The following is a 24,687-nucleotide window of genomic DNA, read 5'->3' on the forward strand; positions in this document are numbered from 1 at the left end:
AGGATGGAGCCCTTAGGTGCTACTTTCGGTTCAGGCAACAAATGCAGTGTTTCTGACCTAAGTGTCCATGTCAGGAAATAACAATTTACTTAAAGAAGGTGGGGAAATTGAAGATGAAATCAGATACTTGATCTGGTTTGAAATGTTCTTCTCACTTTTCCTTTTTCCTTTTCTTTTTCCTTGTTAAGGGAAAGCTAACTCCAACCATCAGGATATTTTGACTGCATCTCTTTGCTGATTTTTTTTTGTCTCTGTCTTTTTGTCTCTTATGCTAATAATAAGTAATAAACATGTTGAAATAGGTCTTAAAAGAGATGAAAATTATGCAGTTGGAGTTGGAAGAGCCTCCTGCTTGAGATGTAGACTAAATTCTGAGATGACAGCATCTCCCTGGACATGTTGGTCTGAGGGAGGTAGGATCCATCTTACAATCCCACCTCTGGCTACTGTAGGCCTTTTCAGAACAGTCTCAGGAATCCCAGCAAGAGCTCAATAAGGGAAGCTATGGCAGGATTGTGTGATCTTGTGTTTGTTTACTAAACTTGGAATTTGTGGCCCTGTAAAAATGCTTCCTTCAATACTCAGTGCTGTCTCGCTCCAAAGCAGAATGGGCTCAGTCAGTGAGTGAATCGTGACTCCAATGGACAAAAGGAAGGGGATAGCCTTATTTCTTAGGATGCCATAGCACACACAAGAGCTATCTCAGATAACTTAATACATGTATTTCCAAATCTTGGTTTCCTTAGCTTGGACTGCCTGTCTTTGCAGCTTCAGCTGCAATGGTTTGCAGTAGTGCTAATCGTTTTGGAAAGTTCATGTATTACAGACCAGAAGGCAGACGTGTCAGGCTGGACTTCTGAACTGAAAGGGATAGCCCTTTCATAGTTTGAGAATGGTATGAGAAAATGGAAATTTAATGCAAGTATGAGAAATGGTATGGTATTATATCCATTTAAAACAGGCAGTAAAGTAGCATTTGTGCTCATTTTCAGCTTGAATTAGTCTAGTAGTTTGCTTCAAAAATGTGAAGAATTTAAATCTGCAGGATGTGAAATGCCAAGACATACAGGCTTGTGGCACAATCTGTACAGACTGTTGCTAGAAGCCCATATAAACTCTGATAGACTGGAAAAACGATTCAGAAAAAAAAAAACATGCTTTTATTTTAAGATCAGCATCACATATTCTTCCGTAAGCTTTTCACTGATGGGCCCCCTGTGAGAGAAGTGCTGAGCAAAGCAGGCTTTGTCTGAGTTGGTATGACAGTTATGTTTATCTATCCTCTCTGAGGTCTTGAGAGAAACAGAAGATGCCCTTGAGATTCTTAAACCTCAAATGACTGGCAGTGAAGGGTTATTAGTATATTTACAAGCCCACAATTTAGAGGAAAAAATGAGTTGTATTTTTCAAAATTGTAGCTTAATTGCTGGGGCAATATCTGGATATGATGCCAAACCAAACTGTGCTACCACTGTATTCAAAATACCAAACTAGTTATTTGGATTGAGGTTTTTTTTTCTAGCTTTGGGATTTCTCGTGATTACTCGAGAGATTTTCAGCAGTGCAGTTGGAATAGCCAAGTTGTTCTTCAGCTGCCAGCTCTGAAGAGTGTCCTGCCAGATGTGCTAATTGATGTAATCAAACCAGTCTGCTGAGACTCAAAATAGACAGTAGTAGTTTCAACAACTGTGCTGATTCATTACTGATACAGTTGTCTAGTACTACTGGGTGACTTTTTTGCTTTGTTTTTACTATGAAGCTAAGTGCTTGCATTGTGGCTCAAATTTTTATATTAAATTACATTGTATAAACTGTAATATTCTTGCAGGCATTCAGTTGATCTGCTTCATCTGTGCAGCTTCCTTATTAATTTTTGAAAAAAATACAGGAATGTTCATGTTCAACTTTCATACTCATTAATTGACCAGCTATTGTATTAAATTAAAAGTAGTAACATCAGGGACTAGTTTCAGGTAATAGTCTTCTTGTTTTAGGCTGCAATTTATCTTATTACTACCATAAGTAGTTTTAATTACCATCAGTGTGCATGAATAATATGGATATTTAATGATGGATAATTAATGATATACTCCAAGAAGTTTGTGACTGGGACATTAGGTTCAAGTTTGATGTCTTTAAGAAACAAGCTTCAGAAAAAGCTTTTTTGTTAGCATAATCAATTTTGACTGGCTGGAAACACTGATTTTCTTTGAGTTGCATCACGGTGTAATAGAGTTAACTGTTCACAAGGTTACAAAGTCTTTTTGCAAAGGTTTAGATTAATGCTTATCTGAAAATGAAGCCACATGCTTAGTATTGGTCTTGTTTTCTTTCCTCACAGATTGCAGAAGTAGATTGCAAAGATGCTCTAGAAATGATCTGTAACCTGGAATCTGATGGAGATGAGAAAAGTGCTCTAATTTTATGTGCAGCGTTTTTATCTCGCCAGCTTCAGCAAGGAGAGATGTACTGTGCCTGGTGGGTTTGAGTATTGTTTTCTGTCTGGTGCAGTGTAAATTTATTTAGGGAAGATAGAGCTGGTCCATCAGTTGACTTTCTTTGTCTCATAATATCCAAGAGCTGAACAGGAAAGAGATGAGACTTCTGGAAAGCTTTTATTTATTTATTTATTTATTTATTTATTTATTTTAAAGAAAGAAAGAAAAAGTATTTTATAAGATTAGCTTTAATTATTGGAGTTTGAATACTGCACGGTATGAAAAGGTACTAACAAATACTAGTAGCTGGTTAGTCATTTTTCCTGACAGTAATCTTATGCTGTAGAATAAGGAATTTAATATCTGCAGCAGGTAATCAGCCTTATGATGAATTTAATGCATAAAAACTTTTCCCTTCTGTCTTTGTTTCATAACACGTTTGTTTATCGTGATAAATTCTAGAAGCTGGGGTGCTCTTTCCTATAGATTAAAATGCTTACTATTTTGGGTTTGCTGTCACCAGTGTGGATTTGCTGTGCTTCTGCACCTCATTTCTTGTACAGCAGTGGTAGAACATCTCTTAGTGGTGGATTTTGTGTTAACAGGTTCTGCTAAAGTTTTGCAGGTTATACCATTCTGTAGGATACTCAGTACCCTTGGCTGTTTGTACCTAAGGAGAACCTCTTATTTAGGAAACTTTTAGTATCAGAGATGAAGTAGTGAGTTAACTGCTACTACTGTTTGGGTTTGGGACCTAATTTCTTGCTAAAGCAAGTTAAATTCGTATCCATAAAGCAGCTCAAGAAAAATTTATGTACCACAGAGAAAAGTGATCTTCCTGTAGCTATTAATAATTACTGACAATGCAGAAGTGTAAAATTTTTCAAAACCACATAACAAGCCCACAAATTGTGTAATTTGTGGCATTATTGCTTTATTCAGATCTTTTCTTTTGGAATTGAGTCACTGTGGTGGCTTTTAAAACTGGGTATTAATAATGTGGGTATACTAATAAAAGCTATAAAACGTGAGTAAATTCATATTTTCATTTTCCCAAAGACAAAATGGAAACTTCTCGACTCTGCATTTCTTGTGATCAGATGAAAGATTGTGTTGCTGGCCTTGAAACGTTGTTCTCTTGTTCTAGGGAACTGACTCTTTTCTGGAGTAAACTGCAGCAAAGGGTAGAGCCTTCTATTCAAGTGTATCTAGAGAGATGTCGTCAACTTTCTGTGTTAACTAAGACTGTTTATCACATTTTCTTCCTGATCAAAGTAATTAACTCAGAGGTAAGGATATTCCTGAAAGAATATTTTAATGCAATTTAAATGGAACTATAAGTAGGAAGGTATGAAAGCTGCTTAGATAGCCAGTCTTTTAGGGACAATCATAATTGGTTTTAGGAAATGATAACAACCTCTTTGTATAGGTGAACTGCAAGTTGATTCATTTTAAATCATTGTCACACTCTGGTCATTTGAGAGAAAAAAAATGAGTTTTAAAAAAAAAGAAAAGATTGAAATGCCACAGCTGAGATGAAATAAAATGTAAAGGTGAAATTACAGCCTTCTGCTGTTGTTTGTATTTACCAAATAAGGTATTTTCTGTTGCCAGGTATTAATATTTCTCTTTATTATTTTCCGTATTTCAGATATTGTGGAAGATGTCATCTTATGGATGACTGGAGGAACTAAAGGCTCTATATTAGTGTATAAGAGTGTTATGGAAATAAAGGAGGAGGGGAAAAAAAAGAACAACCGAAAACATTTCAATCTGCCACAAAGAATGCAGTTTGTTTTGATAAATGAAGTACTTGCCTTTTGTGTACTTAGATACACATCTCAGTTTATATGTCTCAGTTTCATGTAATTTTCCTAGTTTTCTATCAGCAGTTGCACTATTTAATGTTTATAGCCAAGTTTAGCTCTTCCAAAAGCTTTTAGTTGGGTGAGATTTCTGTGATTCTTTGTATTCTGATTCCTTTTTTTCCTTTTGCATCATTCTGGCCTGGCTTATCGTAGGCTAATCACGATTTTTTCCGAAGGCCTGAACTAAATTGGAGTGGTAGGGGACAATATTAAAAGCAGTCTGCTCCATGCCGTACTGATTTTTCCTTAGTGAACTGTAGGCTGTTTCACTGGTGGCAGAAATTTGAAACCATAGAAGTAGCAGATCTGTGCATTCATAAGTGCACTTGACTTTATTTTCATCTATATAGTGGCCTCTCTATGCATCCTTGGCAGCAAAAGGATCTGTAACATGAACATTAACATGATTTACTTTTCTGAAGGGTGTAAATGAGAAATGGGTATACACGTGACTTTTGAAACACTGAAATGATGGAATATTTAGTTCCATTTATTATTTGCAGTTGGAATGAACCTTTGTGTTCAATTATAATCAGTTGATTTTGAAGCGGAATAGTCTTCAAAACTAGAAGCAAACCCTTATGCCTTAAGTGATTTCCAAATTTTATAGCTTTTTTATAATCATGTGCTTCTCTTATTGTAGCTGTAGCACTTCTTACATTTATTTCTACTTAGTGTTAACGTGGTGCTCCATAGAAGTTTATTTTAAATAAATGTGACAAAACTGGCACTTGTTAATTTATGGAGAAGTCCCAGTACTGCTGTAATACAAACTGAAATCCTCTTTCATACAAGCTGAAAGTCACAAATATGGCAGAATGTACATTTAATATGTATTTTAATTGTGTCTGAGCTTTCAGTTTCTAGTAGCATGAAGACAAATCATGTAACTTAGCCTAGCATTTAAAGGTTATGCTTCTAAAAGAGTATATTATTAGATCCAGATGTATTTTCCTGACACTTAGGATGTTTGTTTTTTATGAAAAAATGAATATGATTTTTTAATTATTATTTATTTTTATTTAGAGCTGATTTACTAAGATTAATCTTGCTTTACAGATTGATGGTGCTGGACTTGCAACCTGCATTGAACTGTGTGTGAAAGCCTTGCGCTTGGAATCCAGTGAAAATGCAGATGTCAAGATATCTATTTGCAAGACTATCTCCTGTTTGCTTCCAGATGATTTGGAGGTTAAACGTGCTTGTCAGTTGAGTGAATTTCTTCTTGAACCCACTGTGGATGCATACTATGCTGTTGAAATGCTCTATAATCAGCCTGATCAAAAGTACGATGAAGAGAATCTTCCAATACCAAATTCATTGCGCTGTGAGCTCTTACTTGTACTGAAAACTCAGTGGCCTTTTGATCCAGAATTCTGGGACTGGAAAACTCTAAAGCGTCAGTGTCTGGCACTGATGGGAGAGGAAGCTTCCATTGTGTCATCGATAGATGAACTCAACGATAGTGAAGTGTATGAGAAGGTTGAGGATTGCCAAGAAGAGACTAAAGAAACCTCCATGAATGGGTTTGCTGGCAGTTTTGATGAAGCTACGAGCCTTCTTAAAGGTATCAGAGATGAAAAGCAGAAAAAGAGAGAAATTAAAAAACTCAGAGAGAGAGGATTCATATCAGCTAGATTCCGGAACTGGCAAGCTTATATGCAGTACTGTGTGTTATGTGACAAGGAATTTCTAGGTCACAGAATAGTTAGGCATGCTCAAAAACATTACAAAGATGGAATTTACAGTTGTCCTATTTGTGCCCAAAATTTTAATTCTAAAGAAAACTTTGTTCCCCATGTAACTTTGCATGTTAAAAAATCCAGCAAAGAGAGACTGGCAGCTATGAAACCGCTGAGAAGATTGGGAAGACCTCCTAAAATAGCAACTACCAACGAGAATCAGAAAACCAATTCTGTATCCAAACAGGAGCAGCGACCCATTAAGAAGAACAGTCTCTATTCAACAGACTTCATTGTATTTAATGATAATGATGGCTCTGATGATGACAATGATGATAAAGATAAACCATATGTACCGGAGATAGTGCCAGTTCAAAAGCCACTACCTGTTAATGAATTCACTTGCCCTGTAACGTTTTGTAAAAAAGGCTTTAAGTATTTTAAAAATCTAATAGCACATGCAAAGGGGCATAAGGATAATGAAGAAGCTAAACGTTTTCTAGAAATGCAAAGCAAAAAAGTGATTTGTCAGTACTGTAGACGACATTTTGTAAGTGTTACTCATCTGAATGATCATTTACAAATGCACTGTGGCAGCAAGCCTTATATCTGCATACAGATGAAATGCAAGGCTGGTTTTAACAGTTATGCTGAGCTGCTAACTCACAGGAAGGAGCATCAAGTCTTCAGAGCAAAGTGTATGTTTCCTAAATGTGGGAGAGTGTTTTCTGAAGCCTATTTACTGTATGATCACGAAGCACAACACTATAATACCTATACCTGTAAATTCACAGGCTGTGGAAAAGTGTACCGTTCTCAGAACGAACTGGAAAAGCATATTGAAGAACACAACAAGCAGCCTGAAAAAGTGCAACAGCCTGAAGGCCAGGCGAATCAGTCTGATCTTAGTCAACCTTCTAAAGCTAATGAAAGTACTGATGGAGTTGCTGTTAAAGAGGAATCAGCATCTGCTCCAGCTGACAACCAAAGTAGTTTTACTGAAGGAGAAAACTATGTCTGGAATGAAATCAAAGCAGAACCGGTAGGGAGTGAAAGTGCCAGTACATCCCCAAATACACTGCAGCAAAGTGATTCCTTGCCTAACGCTGCTCCAGAAGAGGCTGCTGCAGGTTCAGTGAAGACGGAAGTAGCAATTCCAGTGAGCAGTGTTAAGATGCTTGCAGTTAACCAGAAGATCCGAGACAACTTTGTAAGGAGAGGTAAATTGGCTGCTACTACCAGTAAAGTAGATCCCACTAAATCTGGAGCCCAGCAATTGTGCTCAACAGTTGATTCTTGTCTTCCAGTTTTCCAAGAAAGAAAGGAAGAGAATTGTCTCAATCAGTCTCAGAATGTTCAAAATATATCTGTGAGTTCAAATACACTAAAACCAGAAGCCCTTGAATCCAAAAGCTTAGAAGGGCAAGTAAACATTGTAAACACGCTTAGCATGCAGAATCAGGCAGGATACCGAAACAGTGTTCCCATTTCCAAACTTGAAATTGAAGACAGTATTAAAGCTGCAGCTAATCTATACAACCTACCTTTAAAAACTTTAGAAAGTATTACATTTATTCCATCACAGCCTAGCATAAATAATTCCTTAGTTCCAACTGTGTCACCAGCAGCACCAGTTCAGAAATTTAGTTGCCAGGTTGAGGGGTGTACTCGAACGTACAACTCATCACAGAGCATTGGCAAACACATGAAGGCAGCGCACCCCGATCAATATGCTACGTTTAAAATGCAACGGAAGAATAAGAAACCACGAAAATCCAGCAATTTACAAAACGTTGAAAACGATGAAAAGATTGTCTGTCTGATGCCATCTCAAGTGGGCAATCCTAACGGTGCTGCTTTTACTGCACAGAACAAAACTAATTCGAATCCTACCTGTTCCAGTCAAGCGCAACACCTCTCAACTACACTTTTCCCAACTCACTTAGAAAATATGACCAATCCTGTGTTGCCTGTAGTGGAAAGTGTTATAAATCCAAGTTTGTCTACTCGTATTAAAAGTGAGCCTGAAAGTGTTTTATGTTCACAAATGGAAAATCTGTCTGGTGTAACCTTGCCTTCCCAGTTGGAAGATCTGGCAAAAAGAGTTATGCCTCTGAATATTGATGGCAGTTCAGATCCTTTTCTTCCTTTGCCTGCAGAGAATGGTCCAATGTCTCTTTTTCCTTCACCATCAGAGAACGCCCCAAGCTCAGTCTTCTCACAACTGGAAAACAACACAAACAACTTTTCGTCACAACTAGAAGGAAATAGCAGTTCTGCTTTCCCAAAAGAGGAAACTATTGATCAATTGTTTCCTTCACGAGTGAATAATGAAAACAACTTCAGTGAAACCAGTTCTCAACTTCCAACTCCAGAAAAGATGAAAAAGGACCGTGGCCGGGGTCCAAATGGAAAAGAAAGGAAGCCAAAACATAACAAGCGGGCAAAGTGGCCAGCAATAATTAGAGATGGTAAATTTATCTGTAGCAGGTGTTTCAGAGCTTTTACTAATCCTCGATCACTTGGTGGTCACTTATCTAAGAGGTCATATTGTAAGCCTCTTGAAGGATCAGAAATTTCTGCAGAAGCTCTGCAAGCTAATGGACAGTCTTTGCTTGCTAGTATGATTCTTTCCTCAAATTCATTAAGCTTGCAGCAACCCCAGGAGCCTACTTTCAATCCAGAATTGTGTTTTAAGGATCCAGCATTTCTGCAATTGCTTGCATCTGAAAATCGTTCTACGGCCTTACTGCAGACCATGTTCCCAAGGGCCAACGTGCCTAACTTTAATACCAGTGGAAATGAGGAAGGAAATCAAATTATAAAACAAGCTTTGGAAACCGCAGGCATTTCAAGTACCTTTGATACCACAGACGTACTTCCACATATCGTTACAACAAGTTGCGTCACTGGTACAACTCAAATAAATGCAACTGTTCTTCCCAATTCAACCATGTCACCTCTGTTGCAGACAGTCTGCAACCCAAGTACTCTGCTAACAGACCAAAACAGGACCCTCAGTACCAAAATTCCTTCAGTAAACGAGTGCAAGAGTTTGCCTGTTTTTGCAACAGATGATTTAATGCTGAAGACAATTGAGAATGGCCTATGCTCTAGCTCATTTTCTAATGCTGCTGCAGCAGCACAAACCTTTGCAGGGAACGCTTCACGAGTTTCAGTTATAAGTACTCCTAATAATTCAGTATCAAATAACTCAAATAAGAAGGGAACCAGTGCTTCAAAGAGGAAGAGAAAAGCAACTACACCCTTAGTTGCACCGAACATAGCACAGAAAGTAGCAGTAAATAATATAACAACGGGTCTTCTAGCCAAAAGCTCTGAAGGAAACATGCAAACACAGGGAGATAATTTTCAGTCCAACTTGGTAGCAAATTGTGATTCCCAAGCAGTGGCGGAAAGTCTCACACAGAAACTCAGTAATGCTGACAATCAGTTATTTGTGGCCAGTGTCAAAGAGAACTTCAAAACAAACCTTGAGACTCGTACATTAACGGTGAAAGCTGAAAATGGCGATTCCCAAATGATGGCTACAAATTCTTGTGTGCAGGCCAATTCAGAGGAGCAGATTTCAGAAGACAGTGTTATTCAGAACTTTGAAAAAACCCTTGAAATAATTAAAAGTGCCATGAATTCACAGATGCTTGAGGTGAAAACTGAGATTCAGGATACTGGCACTGCTTCAGAACAGAACTTGCAAGTAAATACCGCACAAACTTCTTCAGGAAATTCTTCAAGTAGTGTGCTGTTACCCACTCACACACAGTTTGCAGTGCATTCAGGGAATGTCGCTGCTGCAAAGAGTAACCCTACTCAGTCTGAAACATCTCAAAAAGTTGATAGTCAAATACTGGAAATTTTGGAGGGCTTACAAAAACTGAAACTCGAAAATGATTCATCCATTCAGATCTCTGAGAGTGTTTGCCACTGTGCCCCAGCAGATACTCTAGCACCAGCAGTTCCTGTTGTACCAACTGAAAACAAGCCCCTCGTCCAGGTATCTTCAGAAACGATTATTCACTTTAGTGACAAAGTTAATAAGCCTTTTGTGTGTCAGAATCAAGGTTGCAACTATAGTGCAATGACAAAAGATGCGTTGTTTAAACACTATGGCAAGGTTCACCAGTACACTGCAGAAATGATACTGGAAATTAAGAAACATCAGCTGAAGTACGCCCCATTCAAGTGTGTTGTTGCTAGCTGTCCAAAGACATTTACGCGAAACTCTAATCTCCGAGCACACTGCCAGCTTGTACATCATTTTACAACAGAAGAGATGGTAAAATTAAAAATTAAAAGGCCTTATGGCAGAAGGTCTCAAAATGAAATTGTAAACACAACTTCGCAACCTGTTGAAATAAATTTGCAGACACTAATAACAGAAAACAAAACTGCAGCTCCGTTGGACAAAGAAGGTCAGATAAAGGAAGCTCTAGAGCCTGTGAATGTCTTGGAAAAGTTACTACCTGAGAAAAATATTCCTGAAAAACTGGAAACACCTCCCCAGGTGGTTTCCGTTCCATTGGAGCAGCATAACGCAGACGCTTTTGGTGATCCAGAGGCAAAAGTACGCAAAGTTAGGAGGCACAGGAAAGAAAAAGATGAGAGAAAACGTCGGAAGCCCGTAACAAAACCTCTGGAGTTTCCAACCAGATACAGTCCTTACAGACCATATCGATGCGTCCATCAGGGCTGCTTCGCAGCGTTTACAATTCAACAAAATCTAATTCTTCATTATCAAGCTGTGCACAAATCAGACCTTCCTGCCTTCTCTGCTGAAGTGGAGGAGGAGAGTGAGGCAGGTAAGGAGGAACGTGACGAGACTGAAACTAAACCCACCATCAGAGAATTCAGGTGTGAGATGAGTGACTGCTCCCGAATATTCCAGGAGGTTCCTAGCTTGATACAGCATTACATGAAGCTTCATAACATGACCCCTGAGCAAATCAGAAACATGAAACCAGCTCCAGAGGCGGGAAGATTTTCTTGTGATCAGTCTCAATGTAAATCTTCATTTACAGTGTATTTCAACTACGTTACGCATCTGGAGACAGAGCACGGTGTTAAGATAAGGCCAAACAAGGTAGAAGATGATGGTGTATTCAAGTGTGATTGTGAGGGCTGTGACCGCATTTATGCTACTAGATCTAACCTCCTGAGGCATATTTTTAATAAACATAATGACAGGCATAAAGATCATCTAATAAGACCCAGAAGGCTGACACCAGGTCAGGAAAACATTTCAAGCAAAGCAAACCAGGAGAAACCAGTGAAGTCCAAACAGAGAGGACTGAAAAACAAATCGGAAAAGGAAAGCAGCAGGCTGTCGGAGAAAACAAAACGAAAGAAAAACGTTAACTTGGAAAACAAAAATGCAAAACCAATGCAAATTCAGGAAAATAAGGCTTATTCACTGAAACGCGGAAAGCACGTGTTTTCTATAAAAGCTAGAAATGAGGCATTATCCGAATGTACAAGCAGATTTGTAACTCAGTATCCATGTATGATAAAAGGATGTTCTTCTGTAGTTACAAGCGAAAGTAACATCATAAGACATTACAAATGCCACAAATTGTCCAAGGCCTTTACTTCACAACACAGAAATCTTCTCATTGTATCTAAACAGCACTCTGTGCCAGAAGTAAAGGAAATACCTTGTGAGCAGGAGGAGACTGACCAAAAAATTGATGTGGAAGGAACAGAACCAAGTTCGTTACCAAGCAATAATGATTCAAGCACATCAACATTACCACAAAAAGAAACTGAGAAAGGTGAGAAGGACGAAGTGGATGAACTGACAGAACTCTTCATTACTAAACTGATTAACGAGGATTGTTCAAGTGCTGAAAATCAAGCAAAAATATCTTCCAGTGTAAATAATGACTCGCAGGAGACCAACTCCTGCCCCTCGGAGAAGCAAAAATCCAACAACTTAAAAAGAGCAAACAAAGAAAAAAACGTGTCTCAGAATAAGAGAAGAAGAACTGAGAAAGCAGAGGAGGTGCTGCCTGCTGAAGTGAGTAACCAGCACAGGGAGGAAGAGACTGCAGTTGCTATTCAGACAGCTGAAGAGCAGCCTGCAGCTTTTGACTGGAGTTCATTTAAGCCTATGGGTTTTGAAGTTTCATTCCTCAAATTCCTTGAAGAGTCTGCTGTGAAGCAAAAGAAAAGCACTGAAAGAGACCACCACAGCAGCGGAACCAAAAAAGGATCTCATTCAAACACACGAAAATCTAACGAGAAGACCTCCTTAGCAACAAGTAGTAATGTCACTTGGTCATCTTCTGCAGCTGAAACCTTTGTACAGTTTGCCAATCCATCACAGCTTCAGAGCTGTGATAATGTAAAGATAGTTTTAGACAAGACTTTTAAGGACTGCACTGAGCGTGCGTTGAAGCAACTTCAGGAAATGAGACCTACCGTCAGTTTGAGAAGACTTGATGAACACTGGGAAAATGATCCAGAAGTTACAGCTGCAAAAGAAAGAAAGGGTAATGAGAAGGGCAGTCAAAACTGAAACCCTAATGTGTGTAACCATTACCTGTAATAAAGTTTATTTTCAATAGGAAGCCATCACGCATGCTAGTAACTGTTGAGCTCTTTTATTTTGAGGTGGTTTAATCTAGAGAAAAACATGACATTTGTCATGTAAATTTTCAGTTGTTTTTATCCCTATGGGACTTGAAGAACAGAATAATTGCTTCAGCTTTGTAAATACTTGATCAAAACCTCAACTTTCTATCAAATTGTCCTTTCCATGAACTAAATCTTTGTGAATTGTCTGTGATTGGTATCTTTCACCAGGTCACTGCTCATGTACAACAGTACTCTTTATTTGTAGATACATTTTTTTTTTTTTGTATATATTTATTATTGTAAATCATTTGCTGCCACCAGCAGTCTGTAAGTCTAAACTATTAAATGACACATTTATATTCAGAATTTTAATTGTAACTAAGTGATCAAGTTTTTAAAACTGTCCTTTAATCATTTTAAATTAAGACCTTTTGAACTAAAACTAGTTAAGTCTCCCATATCCAGTTTATTTTGCGTAAAGCATTTATTTACAGGAGAGGAGCTGGATAAGATCACACTTCATAGATCCAACATACTGACACACTCATTTTTGTACATTTTAACATGCAGTATCTACGGATGATACTCACATGTAGTTAACTCATAAATATAATAGTTTTCTTATAACTACATTTTTTCATGGCTTTTAATTGGATACAAAGCATTTATGATTCCATAATAAAAAAATGGAAATGTGAATAAAATAGTTTGCTACATCGGAGATTTAAAACAATATTTGGTATTAAAGAATCCATTGTGAATGTGATAGAAAATTAGTAGTGTGGAGCAGTGTATATATTTGAGGTGGTGATTTGTGAAGTAGCCCAGTATTGCCTTAAATAAAATCACATTTCATTTCTTGTTTTATACATGTGATCTTATAAAGGTTATTTTTGTTTCTGTAACTTAGATTGGTGTATAGTTTAATTTTTGTTAAAAAATCAAAAAATCCAAAAACAAACCTTCAGAAACCGTTTCTGTAAATAGTGGGTTTATAAAACAGATGGTTTATTTTGATAATACCAGTTTGGTATCTATCTATAAAACGCGTGAGTCCTTACCGTCAAAAACTGAATAAACAAAGGCACTTTCTGAAAGGGAAGTGAGATTGTGATCTTACGGATACGCTCAGTGGTTGTGCTCTCTCGATGGCACGGGCTCTCCCTGCACCCCTTTGCCCCTTGCTGACTGTGTTTGGCACCGCTTGTGCCACCTCTGTCTTCTCCACACTGGAAGGAGCCCCCGGGGCGGTGCCACGCGTAGCACTCGGGTTCGGGGCGCTTCCTCTGTATGCTGCTAACTGACACGGCGGGTGTCCGGTTTGTTGAGTAACCAAAAGAGCAAATGTGATAATGGGAGCTGTCGGTATCTAGGAATCTGTGGTATTGTTGTTGGTATGTGATTGCGCGCGGCTCAGACGGGACAAGCCAGCTGGATTGTGCGGTACCAAAAATTTCTCTTGGATTATTCTCATACTGGATGTGACCTACCTTCAGTAATATAAAATAGTCTTTATCTTCGGAGAGACTGGCTTGCATTTTTTTTTTCTATAAACTTGTCTTGCCATGTGAAACTTTGCATTAAATGCTTCACCTGATTGTTTTTAAACCATTCACCTGGAATCTTTGACAGTTGACTTGAAGATCAATTCAGAGGGCAGGCTTCTGCAGCAGAACAAAGGGACTGGTTTTGAGAGCGATGATCTTGTATGAAAAAGCAAGAAGGCAGCAGCGTTTCAGCCTTGGAAATAGGGCTTCTTTTGCTCTTTGGTGCTAAGTTGTATGCCTTTCTACAAAGCATTTGCTTCCTTCTGAACAGAGTCCATTTGCTCATGTAAACTTCATCCCTGTTGAGTGACCAAACGCTGCCAGGTTAGCAAATCGAAGGTACAATCTGAAAATGATAAAAGCAGAACAGATGCTGTGTTTTCATAGAATTGCAGGGGTTGGAAAGGACCTCAGGAGATCATTGAGTCCTACCTCCCTGCTCAACAAGGTTTCTTACAATAGGCTGCACAGGTGGGAATCTGGATATTTTCTCTAGGAGAGATCATAACTGCATGGTGCCATGTCCTAGTGAGGGGACTGCCTTGGGAGCTGCTCTGGAGATCTGCTGTCCTCAGATGTACCTGAGGGTAAGGGGATGCCCACAGACCCCTTGATTGTTCATTTTTGGAATAGCAGTTCATCACTTTTTGTGTTACTTAAATCAGTGCATCCAACAGAAACAGCTGGAAACAGTTTCTGGAAACTGTCCCACTTAGTTACTGCAGGATTTGTCCTTTTTAGACTGAGAATAGCATAAAACTGTTTAGGCACATAATGTTACAGTAGGATGTCATTTTAAAAAAACAAAATGTAGTGCCATACACATCCAGGACATAAGTTCTAATTCTGATCAAAATCTGAATTTCTGAGAATGAAATTTTTAATATTATTGTCATCCCAATCAATCCACATTGTTTAGAACCAGTACAGTCATTGCCCCTCATGGCACGTTCCCTGTTAGATGGATACCGATGGCCTGTTCAACAGGTAAACCAGTGTGGTATTTTTCCTTTAGAACAAGTGAGGTTTAAATAAGGGGCTGAAGGAAGGATTCACTTTAAGATCTCACAAAGTGCAGAAGGTGTAGTTTGGTGAAGCCACCTGCAGAAGTTCCTGATGAGATGCATTTCTTTGGTACTTGCATTTGGGTATTTCACTACGAGCGATGAGTGATACCCTCCGACGTGCTGTGCTGACAACTGCAGGCCCTCACCCCACTCCTGCCCAGAGGATGGGACTCGGGATGGTGGCACCTCCTCAACCCGTGGGGTACCCCAGCATCATCCAGCCCGTCCCCCTCTCTCTTCCCACATTCTTCCTGCCTCCCTGTCTCTCCCCATTACCTGGGCCTTGCAGCTCCTGCTTCCCCTCTGCTGGGCCCAGTTTGGCTCTGGCTGGAGCCTCAGCGTGGAGGGGTGGCAGGGTACAGGAGGTGAGGGGCGAGGGGAAAGCCATCTGCAGACAGGGAAGTGTTTATCTTCCATGATGTTTTTTTCCAACTTCATCTCTCAGAAGGTGAGATTACCTGGGTTTTAAAGGACAGTGGGATTTACATAAGCTTTGGATCTTTTTAATGTTTGCAGAGATGTTTTAAAATACGCATGAGGTAAATATTTTTGTATGAATGTGGCACTGAGTGATTATGGTATTTTTCCATTACAGTGAGGGCTCAGGTCAGCTTTGTAGTAGTTACTGTGTGTTTAAGGAAGCAGTACTTTTAGCCTTCAAAAATGAAAAAATACAGCATTTGAATTGAAAATTTTGGCATTTTGTCTGTACCGGTGATGTAGAAGTTGAATACATTTTAAAAAGCCCATTGACTTTTAGTTTAGGACTTGAGGTCTACAAACTCAACATGAGCCAAAAATGGAAGCATGAATGACTTTGGAGGTGGAGGGGTGAGTGATGTGGGCTGGAGGAGGAAGGAGCATGCAGGTGGGAAAAGGCTGGGAGGAACCAGGCTGAGAGCAAATGCTGGACAAAGAGCGAGGGTTTCTGTTTTCTCGTTAAGTAAAATCTGGCACAGCTGCCATCTGTGATGCTTGTTTCCTTTTTGTTAGCTCTGCTAAATGCAGATAATGATTAGCAATGCAGCTAATGATGTAAAACTACCTGGCTGTTGGCTGCCAGTGAGTCAGGGCTCACGGAGATGGTCCAGAATACTTTCCTGGGATATTTTCCATATGAAGTACTGGCTGAATCGAAACCGGAATATCCTTCAATATGGGAAATGATGATATGGGAAATTATCATTTCAGGACTGTTCAGGATAGGAATTCAGAACATTTTAGGATAGGAATTAGTGAGAAATAAAACCTTGCTTAAATATTCCAAAACTACTTTTTCACTGATGTGCTGCTGTCTTCAGATCTGTCTTCAGCAATTACAAAATAGTCCTTATGGAAACACTTTTTAAATCTTGGTAGTATTGCCATTGTCTTAAGAAAAAATGTCTTAGGGTACAAAAGGAACAAGTTAATGCTCATTTTCTTACTTACCAAAACTGACACAGAACCGATGGGCAATAGTTTTCCTTCATGCAGTTCTTGATGGGTTTTGTGTAGTAGCTGTGAAGGCTTCTAGGTACATTTCTATCCCAAACCATTCTGTGTGCGTGTGCAGCTTTAACAGCAAATACCGGGAGTTTTGTAAAGCTCACTGTCTCCACACACACACTGGTGCAGCACCGTGTGAGATGTTACACTAACGGGCCACAAGCTGGTATTGGAGGCTGCTGTCACTAAATGCAGCAGCAGATGGGTATTTCTGTTTCTTATACAATCAAATTTATTGTAGAAATAAAGGACAGAAAAAAAGAAAAAAAGAAGCTAACTCACACCAGCTTGAAAATCACAGTCAATATTTTTTTCAAAGTTAATTCCGTAACTGCCACCCCAGTACTTGTAATGCTTTGGGACAAACCTCAGCTGGGGTACTGGGGATGAAAAAACAGTTAACATGCTTTTGGTACCATTTTCTCCTCTTCTATCCTGGCACAAGCAATGAAATCAATTCAGCATTCAGGCAGTTCTGCTCTTTGCAGGCAGCCCTTTCTCTAAAGAGTGTGTTTTCCTCAGATTCAGCACTGACATCGGTTCTTTGATCATGGCAAAGGAAGGAGAATATTTCCCTGAAGTAAGTCTTTCTAGGCATTGGTTTCTGATATCTCAGAGCTCTAAGTTCAACCGAATACAAATGTCTGTCCCCCTTCCTGTTAGCCTGTGTTGCACCCGTAATGAAGAGCAGCAATGCATAGCGTTCAGGAGGTGTTTACATTGTTAATACAAGAGGTATTCCACAAATAGCTACGTGAGCTGCTCTGCATCACCACGGGCTTGGTGAGGTCTATTTGCCTCTTACTGGTTTTTGTCTTTTGAAATGTTTCATGTTAGGCTGCTGCAATGGGTCTGGGACTATCCAGCTCACTTGGAGTGGCTGTGGTGTGCCAGCCCTTGTGGTCACTGTCTCAACACGTATCAGATCTACCTACCTGGCAAATGCTGTCAATCCCTTTACTGTTTGGTGTCTTCATTCCAGGTTCTTCCAGCTCTGGATACAAAAAGCCTCTTTTTGCTTGTACCAAAGCAATTCTGTGTAATTTCCAAATGCAGCTGTTTGAACAATTGTTTCCGTCTGATTTATCATAAACATTTGTGTATATATTAAAACTTCATGGAATTTTCATGCCTCTACACCTTTTGTTTCAACATGAACGGATCTAGATAATGCTGAATATGACATACATCATGAATTATCTGCTCAAGTAATGGGGGGGAGGGAGCTAACAGAGGGACAGTTCTTCCTTGGGAACTGTAACTGCAAGGACTGATGAGAGCAGAGCGTGTAACAGGAAAGTGCTCTCTGACCTTGCAGGTCAGTGGGGTGCGTTTTTCATTTCCCTCCTGTACACTGAGCAGCAGGGACAGGGAGCTGTTGTGGGTTGCCTCTACAGCTGCTGCTCTCTTGTGACCGATGATTCCCAATTTGTGGCCTACGCTTGCTGAACCTTGAAATTTTTTGATGTACCTCTTCAGGGGACACTTCATGGAGCATTGGCAAGTGAGACAACTCAGTTCACTTAAACACAATACAACGCACAGGCATGAAGTTGCCACCAGAAAATAGAGGAAAATCAACTTCTCAGTGGTTTTGGAAATATGGCTGTCAACAATATTAGGACATGGTCTGACTTCACATTTCACAAGATGTGGTACTTTGAAGTTCTATACTGTTTCACTGGGTTTATCGTTTAAGAAATGCTTTAAACTTTATTCCAAACTTTTTTTTTTTTTTTTTTAACAATTTCTTTTCCACACAAACCTTCCCAAGGTGCTTTTTGGTGAAGGTTTTCTCAAGGTGCCATTGGCAGCCAGACTCCTCAAAGGCAAATGAGGACCTAAGATGGCACTGTAAGCAAATGCATTCTTACCTTCCCACCCAGCCCCACCTCCAAGTTCGATGTGGATCCTGGAGAACACCAAGCTCTTTTATTTGTAAGAGTGAAAAGTACGTCTGTTCCCAGGGGACAGAACAGGTGGGAAATGTGAGGTTGGAAATTTGAGGAGTTTTCAGATCCATATGTTTGATCTTAATGTCCTTATCCGATCTACTGATCTGCAGGATCTGCTCAGCAAGAGAGAAATTATACCTGTTGTAGCAGCAGTTGGTACTGGTGAATGAGTCTGAGTACCAGCAGTAATCAGGCCACTGCATTACCAAGCTCAGCACAGATGGGAAACTGCTTTTGCAGTCCCTTGAGCTCACTGCTCATAATGACCTCTGCCTATGGCCAGGGTTCTCCTATAAAACAAGGTTATTTGCTCCAGCACTGATACCATCAGAGCTGGTGACATTCTCGAAGAGCTGAGGTAGGCCATAGGAATGAATGTATCCCTGATTTACCCTGGGAAGGATGTTGACAAAAGGTGTTCTCAGAAATTGTTCCACAACCACTCCTTTATGCTGCAGGTAAAAAGAGCTAGAGGAATATCAGTTGGCTGATATTCTATCAGTTGTATGCTCTTAAATATACTTGGCTCAATGCTGTGAAACCTAGAATGATCTCCATCCGCAAGCCTCAGGGGCCGTGGAGCTTGTTTCATGGTGTTGTTGTTCTACCATGAGCCTGGGACTAGCACAGGTAATGCCCCTCTTCCTCCTCCTCTCATGAATCACTTTTCCCCTGGATGTGACTTGAACACACCTTGCCACCAATACACATCCTGTGGTGAGACACAAGCAACCAGAAGACCTTTGGCGCTCCGTGTTCCCCTCAGTTATAGAAGTGACTTGTGTTGCTCCCTGAACCCTACACGCACACTCTGCTGAGCAATCTGAATGCTCCATCAGCTCTGGGGGCATGGAATGAAACTTAATGGGTAAAGCATTTAACTAATGCCACTCTTGCTGAACACATCAAATATGAGTTAACTCCATCGTTGTTGAACATAGAGAATAATTATATCTGTCCTTCAGTGAGGTCTACAGAAGGTTGGGTAATGTGCATGGAATAATGCATCCCTCTAGATTTCAATCAGCTCTGCTAATTTAATTACTTTAAAAGCAGAAAACCTGTCTTTGCACAGTGGAAAATGGGGAAAATAGGTAAGAAAAATGTGAGAAAGAAAAAACAAACCCTCCTCAGAAGAAGTGGGGAAAGCGTACAAAGAGCTATGGGCACAAAGGGACTAGACAGCTCAGAGCAAGGAGGCAAATCATAGGAGACAAAAGTGCTGTTACTGGAAATAGAGATGGAAGGGTGAGAAAGAGCAGGAAGAATGTGTGCCTGGGAACTGTGGGTCTGTGGCTTCTGCACAGGGAAACAGAACTAGCCTTGCAGGCTGAGATGGAAAATTGCTTTTTCTGATATAAACATTGCTAATCAAGGGTTTTTCTTCTCTTGTTATACTTAACCTTCTCTTTTCTAGACAGGGAAGAATCTGTAAGCAGTGTCAAATAAGGCAGAGAATAGGAACAGAGAATCACAGAGGAAAGCACAAGATCATAAAAAAGCACAGTTGGTAGCAATCTTGAGAGGTCAGCATCCCTAGCTTTTATACAAAAATATATATGTATATACATATATGCACATATAACTTCATAAAAGCATGATCTCTTTTCTTTTAAAACACCAAGGATCAGCTCCGTGCTTTGAGAAAAGGAAAAAAAAAAACAAAAAAAAACAAAAAACAAAAAAACATAGGCAAAAGGGTTCTGTAAATAAACAAATAATTAAACTTAACTTTAAATGTTCATTTTGTAATTGCATTTTCCCCTTATTTTGTTTGCTGATACAAGGAAGTGTTTCCTTGTTGCTGATTCTTTGTGCTTGTTTCATGGAATTCCCACAGCATCCCTCCTATCTAGCAGCAGTCTTAAGTCCACAGGCTGAGAAGCACAGATTTACTTCATTCTCTGACCATAAGAATGCTTCGTCATGCTGACAGCTCTCCCTGACAGATTTTTGTCCAGCTTGTTCTTAAGTTTATGGAAGCTCCACTGCCACCCCAGCATAGCACTTCTATCCCAATGCTGTCCTGCAGAAGAAGAGGCAGCAAGAGACCCCCTAGGAACACAAAGGCATGGTCTAGCTCCATTCAAAGTTACCTCACCGAGCTGGACACACACCAGCTCTCACTTAAGCACTGGCAGTAGGAGCTGAACTGCTGCCAGAAGTCATTCACCTTGCAGTGCCTTTGCTTCTGGACAACAGTCAGAGTGCCATTGCGAGTGGATTTCCAGGCCCTTATGCAAGAGCCAACAAGTGAATGCAGAGAAGTCAGAAAAATTAACTTTGTTCACATAAATTGATTCTTATAAAATGAAGAAAGGGGTGTGTTGTATTGCTACGTATTGCTTTTTAAGGCTGTTTGCAAACAAGCTGAATAAGGCATATAATTCTGATAAGCCCTGACAAAGACAGCCCTGTTGCTCTGCTGTCTGTTCACACTAGCTTGGACTGTGCTTGTTGCAGTGAAGAACTTATGCTCCTCGGACTGATGTAAGCTCAGGCTTCCCAACCCAGTTCATCATTAGATGCTTCCATTGGAAGTGGAGGCCCCTGGACAAGACATGTAAAGTTACTGACTACAGCTTGCTTTTCTCCCACTGATCGACGAAGAGTGATCTATAGACTCTTTGCATTGAATTTCATTGTTGTGAACTCTTCATTAACACATAATGAGACATGGAGCCTTCCCCTGAAAACACCATTAGCCTGGGCAGGGAAATCCATGCTGTGGAGGAGGAGATGTCCATGAGGTGATGTTTATCCCACATCACCCAGGACACCAGGTCCAGAGCTAAGAAAAGCCCAGTCCATTGCCTTCATCTTCCACATCTTATTTATTTATTTTAGCCTCTCACTAGAAAAAAGAAGACTAGACAGGAGATGGTTCATCTGGCTGGATTGGTTTGAGTTAGCGTGGCTTGGGACAAATCCCTTTCCTTTCTGGGCTTCAGTCCCTTAGCAGCCAAACATCAATGTCTTAGAAAATATCACATACATACTACATCTTCAGTCAGTTCATAACCTTAGGCATGCTTGGTGTTCTTTTTACAGCTAGTAGAAGCTTGTTTTGTATTTGGGAAAACCACAAACACCACTTAACAGCCGCTGGGTGTGATGGTTTGCCAGCTGCTAATTGCTGTGGTCTGTCCTCCACTGCAGATGAATGTTTTTTGAGAGAGGGCAGACACAGTTTACTGTTTTCTTTGTTATTTTGTTAAATTATATAATTAAAAAAAATTAATCTCAGAGGAATCTAAAATGACTTAAGAAAATTGTGGTGTCTGTATGCAACCAACACAACTGTGGCAGCATTTTCTATCAACTTCATGCCAAATAGATCTCTCATCTCTGCCATGCTCTCCCATGCAGGCAAAAACTCCCTCTGCAGCAAATGATCTTCAGCCATAATAAGTGTCACAGCTTCATTCAGGCTACTATTCTAAAGTTTGTGACAAGTCTTATAAAAATGAACTGACAAAATCAAAAGATTTCCACCTGAACAAGCAGTAGAAACAAAGTCAGTAATCAGTGGCTACTCTGAAGTTTGTACCTCTTTGGTAGTTATCAGAAAGACAACGAGAGCAGGATTATGTCTGTTTGGTTCTGGCAGATGGGAGGTTTCCATGAGGCTGTTATCAAGCCTAACATTGGAAAACAACTTCTCATTTGTATTTTATGACAAGAAACTCTAACTTACCAGTGTAGCAGTGAGTGATTACAGCTGACCCCCCCGTTTTCTAGTTGCATTAGCAATCAGCAGTTCATTTCCAAGAAAGGGAGTTGCTGCTTGAAGCCCTGAAAATGGAAACTGCTCACCTAGGTAATTTAAACTAAATGATGAAACCTGATCATCCCTTCTGGCACACCATTCAAACCAGAACCTGAACATGCCTGGTATCATCGGAAAGAAACGAGGAAACTAATGCATTTTTTTAAAGTCACAAGGCTTTATCTGCATCCTCTGAGTGTTCGTCTGTACCACTGACAATACATCAATAACCACTAAAAGCACAAGCTGCACACCCTGTGCTTTCACCTTGGCACCGCTGTGGGCAGTAACCAGCAATGCCTATGAGACAGGGGCAGGCCCAGCGCCCGCAAGGCTAGAAGTAGCATGACTGTGCCAGTCCTGTGTGAACACATGCACATACTGCATATCCATCCATGCAGAGCTTGCCTTTCGTATGTGATTCCTGCACGAATTCACTGAAGAATCCAGCTAGCTTCCCATTTCAGATGCTCCGTAATTACCATCTTTTGTCTCATCAAACTCATGCTCTTCAGTTATTAACTTTACTGCTGCACCAAAATAGCAAAAGAGGCCTTTGGAAAATACTGGGTCCTCTTGTTAGTGTTCTGTCTACATTTATTTATTTTTAATTCTGTCCATGTGAAAAACTTCTAATTGCTGTACAGAATTGTGGTTACATTTCAGAAGTCATAGAGATGTCTTAAGAACCTTGAATGCCACCGTGCCTGCTCTTTGACAGAAAGCCCACAGTTTTATTTTAATGACTAAGCAATTGAATAGATGTGTATGTCCTGTCCTAATGCATCTTAACAAGTGTCAGTTCTTTGATCTGTTCTATTTGGTCATTTTTATCTGGGATGCGGCTACATTTCTCAGTCACATTACTAATAGGAACAGAAAGCCCAAATTCACTGCGTCAGGGGAAGGTCAGGTGGGGGTTAGGGAAAGGTTCTTCAGCAGAGGGAGATGGGCTTGGCACAGGCTGCCCAAGGCAGTGGGCACAGCCCCAAGCTAATGGAGTTCAAGGAGCATTTGGCCAACACTCTCAGACACAGGGTTTGAGTTTTGATGGTCCTGCATAGAGTAGGGAGTTGGACTCTATGATCCTTGTGCATCCTTTCCAACTTGGGATATTCTGTGGTTCTGTGATTCTACAATTCCTATAGAATTGTAGAGGGTAAAAAAAATTGTGGGGGTAAAAAAAAAGTGGGGGTAAAAAACCTGAAAAAATCCCCAGCAGCCCATTTGTCCTATTAGAACTGCATGGTTATTATCAAACTGGTTAAATGTCAAAACTGTTTTGCTTTACTTCATTTCTTCCCTCTCTCAGTTGTATCTTTATCCAACCTCATAACCAAATATTAGGCACTGGCTCTTCCTGCTGCATTTTGGCATGTGGTGGTGTTTGTAAGAGACAAGTAAAGTGTAGGAAGTCTGAAACGCTCACGGGCCGCACAGCCAGAGCCCCTCACCACGCATTCTTTCTGTCAGACCTCTCAAGTTCCTACTTCTGGAGTCTTCCCAGGAGCTGTGCTCCCTGACTCCAAAATGAAAGGTGCCTATAGCAGAGCAAGCAGTGGACAATAGGGAAAACCCAGCGCTGCAGACACTTCTCTGCTCTTTCTTTACAGGAGAAACTGGCTTTTGCCTTCCAAAGGGGATGCTCCATGTTTTTGTATCATTGTGTTCTCAACCGGAAACAGTTTGCACACTCATTAATGAAAGTATTGCCAAGGTATATTTTCTCTTCCACAATGAACTCAGACAAAAATAATAATAATAATTTAAAAAAAATTAAGCTTGATCAGTATTTGCAGAATAACATCTGCTTTAATCTGGGCTGCAAAGCACGGCTGGGTGATTTTTCTGTCTTTTCAAGACAAAGCTGTTAACCATCATTTTAAAAGGCATGTACACAATGCTATGAAACACAAAACATTTGCTTTAACAGATTTTCGTTTCTAACACATATACTGCCTTAAAACTACTTCGGTTCATCAGCGGTAGGTTCCTGACAAGTGCCGTTGTCTGAAAACTGCCCTCTTTCAACGAGAGGATGCGAATGAGTGCTAGCAGCTGCAAAGTGGCAGAAGGACTCTTGAGACCTTCACGAGCCGAGCAGCAAACACACAGACAGCTCTCAGCGGCACCTCTGCCTCGCTGGAGACCTGTTTATTTCTTCTTCTGCATTTATTTCCTCAACACGGCCATTCTGCTCCGCGTGCAAAAAAAGATTTCCTTTTGCGATCTGTAACCGTGTGCGTCTAAAATAAGGATAAGCTTATCGGTAGCTCGAG

General features: G+C 40.1%; 1 protein-coding gene across 3 annotated transcripts in view; it reads left to right on the forward strand.

Moving 5' to 3' along the window:
* The window catches only part of ZNF292 (zinc finger protein 292), a 57,144-nt gene extending 42,989 nt beyond the window's left edge, over window positions 1-14,155 (forward strand). For all 3 annotated transcript variants that reach the window (XM_042881858.1, XM_042881868.1, XM_042881878.1), the window contains 3 exons: window positions 2,342-2,478; window positions 3,586-3,727; window positions 5,366-14,155. In XM_042881858.1, coding sequence (XP_042737792.1) covers window positions 2,342-2,478; window positions 3,586-3,727; window positions 5,366-12,523 — 7,437 coding nt within the window. In that variant the 3' untranslated portion in view covers window positions 12,524-14,155. The remainder of the gene's footprint in view (window positions 1-2,341; window positions 2,479-3,585; window positions 3,728-5,365) is intronic.
* Window positions 14,156-24,687: the final 10,532 nt, after the last annotated feature.

This window comes from Lagopus leucura, unplaced genomic scaffold (assembly GCF_019238085.1).
Source record: "Lagopus leucura isolate 7727_CA_CO unplaced genomic scaffold, USGS_WTPT01 Super-Scaffold_73, whole genome shotgun sequence".
NCBI lineage: Eukaryota > Metazoa > Chordata > Aves > Galliformes > Phasianidae > Lagopus > Lagopus leucura.